The sequence below is a fragment of the Alexandromys fortis genome, unplaced genomic scaffold (assembly GCF_014885135.2).
Source record: "Alexandromys fortis isolate MF-2015 unplaced genomic scaffold, M_Fortis_MF-2015_v1.1 scaffold_264, whole genome shotgun sequence".
Lineage (NCBI taxonomy): Eukaryota > Metazoa > Chordata > Mammalia > Rodentia > Cricetidae > Alexandromys > Alexandromys fortis.
Genome location: NW_026068140.1, coordinates 1556897 through 1563011, shown reverse-complemented (window position 1 = coordinate 1563011; position 6115 = coordinate 1556897). Strand labels below are relative to the sequence as shown.

The 6115-nt window shown below is 45.3% G+C and overlaps 1 protein-coding gene across 2 annotated transcripts in view; it reads left to right on the top strand.

Moving 5' to 3' along the window:
• Positions 1-6115, top strand: part of Sp1 (Sp1 transcription factor) — a 39832-nt gene that overhangs the window by 1553 nt on the left and 32164 nt on the right. Inside the window, exons 2-3 of one of the 2 annotated variants that reach the window (XM_050126647.1) lie at positions 71-231; positions 660-2028. In XM_050126647.1, the coding sequence (XP_049982604.1) occupies positions 71-231; positions 660-2028 (1530 nt within the window). Of the gene's footprint in view, positions 1-70; positions 232-515; positions 2029-6115 lie in introns of both variants that reach the window. The other variant, XM_050126646.1, reaches the window with a different exon arrangement.

The window sequence follows — 6115 nt, the reverse complement described above, 5'->3', positions numbered from 1 at the left end:
GTCAAAGCCTTATTTTAGACCTTAGGGAGGTTCACCCCTTTCTACTTTATTGTTTTGTAATTATTTTTAGACCAAGATCACTCCATGGATGAAGTGACAGCCGTGGTGAAGATTGAAAAAGGTGTTGGTGGCAGTAATGGGGGTAACGGTAATGGTGGTGGTGCGGCCTTTTCTCAGACTCGAAGCAGCAGCACAGGCAGTAGCAGCAGCAGTGGTGGCGGAGGAGGGCAGGTGAGTGATCAGTCAAAAATGGGGAAGGTGTTGAGAGGGTGTAAATATTCCTAGAAAACTCCTTAATCAAAAATGCTGGGAAGAATTATGGTATGGAAGTACACACAGAAAGATAGTTGGTCTAGAGGGTCCCCAAATTGGAAATTGGAACGATACACAAAAGTCAGCATTTTGTTTCTGGTTTTTGCTCTTTCTATGCCTGCATTGTTGCTGTTTGTCTGCTGAATACTGCCCCCTAGGCCGGCTATTGGGTGCCACTAACTCCTTTCCTCTCTTCTGGCCAGGAATCCCAGCCATCTCCTTTGGCTCTGCTGGCAGCAACCTGCAGCAGAATTGAGTCACCCAATGAGAACAGCAACAACTCCCAGGGTCCGAGTCAGTCAGGGGGCACAGGTGAACTTGACCTCACAGCCACACAACTTTCACAGGGTGCCAATGGCTGGCAGATCATCTCTTCCTCCTCTGGGGCTACCCCTACCTCAAAGGAACAGAGTGGCAACAGTACCAATGGCAGCATTGGCAGCGAGTCTTCCAAGAATCGCACAGTCTCTGGTGGGCAGTATGTTGTGGCTACTACCCCCAACTTACAAAACCAGCAAGTTCTGACAGGTCTACCTGGAGTAATGCCCAATATTCAGTATCAAGTAATCCCACAGTTCCAGACTGTTGATGGGCAGCAGCTGCAGTTTGCTGCCACTGGGGCCCAAGTGCAGCAGGATGGTTCTGGTCAAATACAGATCATACCGGGTGCAAACCAACAGATCATCACAAATAGAGGAAGTGGGGGCAACATAATTGCTGCTATGCCAAATCTACTCCAGCAGGCTGTGCCCCTCCAAGGCCTTGCTAATAATGTGCTCTCAGGACAGACTCAGTATGTGACCAATGTTCCAGTGGCCCTGAATGGGAACATCACCTTGTTACCTGTCAACAGCGTTTCTGCAGCTACCTTGACTCCCAGCTCTCAGGCAGTCACCATCAGCAGTTCTGGATCCCAGGAGAGCGGCTCACAGCCTGTCACCTCAGGGACTGCCATCAGTTCTGCCAGCTTGGTGTCATCACAAGCTAGTTCCAGTTCCTTTTTCACCAATGCCAATAGCTACTCAACAACTACTACCACCAGCAACATGGGAATTATGAACTTTACCACCAGCGGATCATCAGGGACCAGTTCTCAAGGCCAGACACCCCAAAGGGTTGGTGGGCTACAAGGATCTGATTCTCTCAACATCCAGCAGAATCAGGCATCAGGAAGCTCACTTCAAGCAAGTCAGCAAAAAGAGGGAGAGCAAAGTCAGCAGACACAGCAACAACAAATTCTTATTCAGCCTCAGTTAGTTCAAGGGGGACAAGCTCTTCAGGCCCTCCAGGCAGCACCATTGTCAGGGCAGACCTTCACAACTCAAGCTATTTCCCAGGAAACCCTCCAGAACCTCCAGCTTCAGGCTGTTCAGAACTCTGGTCCCATCATCATTCGGACACCAACAGTGGGGCCCAATGGACAGGTCAGTTGGCAGACCCTTCAGCTGCAGAATCTTCAAGTTCAGAACCCGCAAGCCCAGACAATCACCTTGGCCCCTATGCAGGGCGTTTCCTTGGGGCAGACTAGCAGCAGCAATACCACCCTTACACCCATTGCCTCAGCTGCCTCCATTCCTGCTGGCACAGTCACTGTGAATGCTGCTCAACTTTCCTCCATGCCAGGCCTCCAGACCATTAACCTCAGTGCATTGGGTACTTCAGGGATCCAGGTGCACCAGCTTCCGGGTCTGCCATTGGCTATAGCAAATGCCCCAGGTAAGACATCCATTCTTTTGCATTTATTACAAACTAATTCTAATACTTCCCTAAGACTATTGAATCTAAAGGGGGAAAGAGAACCTTCTGAGATGTTTCCTCAAGGACTAATCAATCAGGCAAGTGTAAAATGTTTTATTCAAGACATTTGGAGCTGATTAAATAGAAATTTTTTTTTTCAGTTGATCTGATGAGAAAGGAGGACTTTTTTCTTTTTTGGTTTTTCAAGACAGGGTTTCTCTGTAGCTTTGGAGCCTAACCTGGAACTAGGTTGGTCTAAAACTCGCAGAGATCCGCCTGCCTCTGCCTCCCGAGTGCTGGGATTAAAGGCATGCACCACCACCGCCCGGCTCGGTTTTACATTTTTTTTTTGGTTTTTCGAGACAGGGTTTCTCTGTGGTTTTGGAGCCTGTCTTGGAACTAGCTCTTGTAGACCAGGCTGATCTCGAACTCACAGAGATCCACCTGCCTCTGCCTCCCAAGTGCTGGGATTAAAGGCATGCGCCACCACCCCCTGGCTCGGTTTTACATTCTTAAAAGGGTGTTTTTGCAAAACAAACTGCAAACCTTGGGGATGGGCTAGTGTGCAGGAGAGTCAGAAGACCTTTTGTTCAAGCCCTTTCACTGCTGCTTAAGGGGAAACAAAACCAAAATCTAAAATTACTCTTTAACTCTAGGGTTGCATTTCTTCTCATATTCCTCCTCTGTTTCTTTTTTTTTTATTTTATGTGTATGGGTGTTTTGCATGCATGTCTGTGGGTCACATAAGTTAGTAGTGCTCTTGGGGATCAGAAAAGGGAGTCCTCAAGTACCTTGGCATCAGAGTTAGTTGGTAGCCTGCCAGGTGGGTTCTGGAATCAAACCTGGTTCCTCTGGAAGTGCAGCCAGTACTTTTTTTTTTTTTTTTTTTTTTGAGACAAGGTTTCTCTGTTCTAGCTGCCCTGGAACTCACTATATGGACCAGACTGATCTTAAACTTACAGAGATCTGCCTACCTCTGTCCTTTAAGGAAGAGGCTTATTGGCTGACAGTTTTGTGTGATTAAATGTGTTGAATATGCCACATTTTGGTGGAAAAGGCATGGCAACTGGGATAATACCTCCTTCCTTTTTTTTTTTTTGTTTTTTTTTTTTGAGACAGGGTTTCTCTGTAGTTTTGGAGCCTGTCCTGGAACTAGCTCCTGTAGACCAGGCTGGTCTCGAACTTGACAGAGATCTGCCTGCCTCTGTCTCCCGAGTGCTGGGATTAAAGGTGTGCACTACCACTGCCTCGCTAGTACCTCCTTCCTTCCTTTAGTGACAGGAGTAGGAGGCAAGCAACTCCTCACATCTTGATTCAGGAAACTAGATCAATGGCCTTCTTTTGCTCTATGGACCACATAGGTTACAGAATGTGATGATTCAGTTTGAACAGTTTTCTCATGGGTTGTAACTCATAATTGAGGGGAAAAGACTTACTAGATTCCAGAAAGTTTTTTTCTTTCTTTTTTTTCCTAAAATTTTACTTAAGCATATGTGTTTCTGTCTGTATGTTCATGCAGTTTGGATGAATGGGTGCTCCAGGAGGCTGGAAGGGGTCATCAGATTCCCTGGGACTGGAATTCCAGGTGTTTTTGAGCCACCTGGTGTGGGGTGCTGGGATCCCAACACTTGTCCTCTGGAAGAGAAGCCAGTGCTTTTAACCATTAAGCTATCTCTCCAGCCCTCAGAAAGATTTTCAACAAGATGAGTTTCTGTTCTTTGTGTTTTTGTATTGTTTTGTTTGTTCATTTGTTTGAGGCAGGATCTCAATAAGTAACCCTGGTTGTCCCGGAACTCAACTTTGACCAGGCTGACCTTGAATTTAACAGAGATTCGGTGGCCTGTCTAGGCCTCCTAGTGTTGGGATTAGAGGTGTGCACCAGCATACCCGACTTCCCTTGTTAGCCTTTATCACCCTACCTTCTGTGCAAACTGAGTCACCATTGGCTAGATAGATGTGGTGACCCATTCTTGTAATTCCTCTACTTGGGAAACTGAGGAGAAGAATCGTGAGTTCAGAGGCCTGGCAGTGGTAACAGAAGACTTGGGAAGTAGAGGCAGAGGCAGGTGGATCTCTTGAGTCTGAGGCTAGTCTGGTTTACAGAGAGTGTTCCAGGACAGCCAGGGCTACACAGAAAAACTCTGTCTCATACATTACTTTCTCTGCCAAAACAAACAAAAGAAACACCCACACAGACACACACACACAATCAGGCTAGCTAGCTAGCTGCTGGCTGTGTGGGGAGGCTCTGTTTCAGAAACAATACAAAAAAACCATGAAAACCAACAAAATGATTTTAGAAAGCCAAAAATCAGAACCATAAAGTAAAAATGAAAGCCTTTTTAGAATTTGTTATTTTAATATACATCGTGAGTCTAGTGTATATCCTTGTCAGGGGAGGATGAGGCAGGAGGATCAGTGCCAGTTTATCATCCATAAACAAGTTAAAAAATTTATCATGTAGATCAACATGGAACTAATATATTTTGGGGGAATTAAACTCGGGGGCTTTGGTTTTTTTTAGGGGGAGGGGTTTTCTGTAGATAGGGTTTCTCTGTAATTCTGTCTGAACTGGAACTCCCTCTGTAGAGGATGCTGGCCTCAAACTCAGAGCTCCACCTGCTTCTGCCTCCACCAGCAGTGCACAGGTTCTTACTCTGCAGCCCAGGCTAACATCATTTATATGTGTAAGCCACTTACACTATAATTAATCTATAATAAAATACAGTAAAAAAATACAGAAAAGCTGGGCAGTGGTGGCCCACATCTTTAATTCCCAGCACTCGGGAGGTAGAGGCTGGCTGATCTCTTGAGTTTGAGGCCAGCCTTGTCTACAGGAACAAGTTACAGGATAGGCTTCAGGGCTACAGAGAAAGCCTGTCACAAACAACAAAACAAAAAAACTCACCCTATAGACCAGGCTGGCCTCCAGTTTACAGAGATCCACATGCTTCTGCCTCCCAAGTGATGAGATTAAAGACGTGTGCCACCACCACCTGACTCCACTGTTGGATGTTCAGTAGGGTTTCTCTGTGTAGCTTGAGCTGTCCTGGAACTTGCTTTGTAGACCAGGCTGGCCTCAAACTCAAAGAGCTCTGCCTGTCTCTGTCTCTGGAGTGCTGGGATTAAAGGCATGCACCTCCAACAACTGCTAGCTAAAATTTAATGAGGGTAAGTTTTATAAAAGCTGAGTTCAACAGCCTAGAAAATGAGACTCTCAGTAGTTAGTTTATACCAGCATGCTTGCTTTCTCTTTGATTATGAGTTTTATTTAGGAGTTTCAATATTTAGAGGAGAGCAAGATCTTGGAATTGTTCCAACTAGTTAGTAATTTGGATCTTTGCCATTTCTAAGAGGTTTGTTGTAATTTAGGCTCTTGAGAGGAGTTATGAGACATTTCCAGTCATACTTTGGGGGAAGTTTGCCATTTAATATGTCATAAGTTAGGGCTACCTAGTTGCTATTGATGGTCTTGAACTCTACAAACTGTGTGGTGTATGTAATATATCGGCAGTTTGACATTAACAGATAAGAGAATGAGATACTGAAACCTTAAAGTCATCTGTGTGGAGGTCAGGACAGCTTCATGGAATTCGCTTCCACTTTTAAGTAAGCTCCAGGTGGTGAACTTAGGTGGCTTCAGATATTGAATTCAGGTGACCAGGCTCGCTCAACAAGCACCTTTACTTTGGAGCCATCTGGTTGACTCGAAAAGTTGTTTTTAAGTCAAGAATTGTTTTCTTCATTAACATGCTTTTGAAGACACATGTGATCAATTTTTTTTGCCCCTAAAGATGTGATCTCTCACTGTGTAGCTGAAGGGCTCCTTGAACTTGTGATCTTTTTAACTTGCACCTCTAGATGTTCACTGCCGCTCTGGGTTTTACTAGGTGCTGCTGGCATTGAGTCTCAAGTGCCAGCTAAGCACTCTACCAACTGAGCTACATTCCTAGCTCATAAATTACGTTGTTGTTGTTAAACTGGTCATAATTTTGTAATCCCCCTCCTTTTTTCCTTTCTCCCTCTCTCTCCTTCCTTCCTTCCTTCCTTCCTTCCTTCCTTCCTT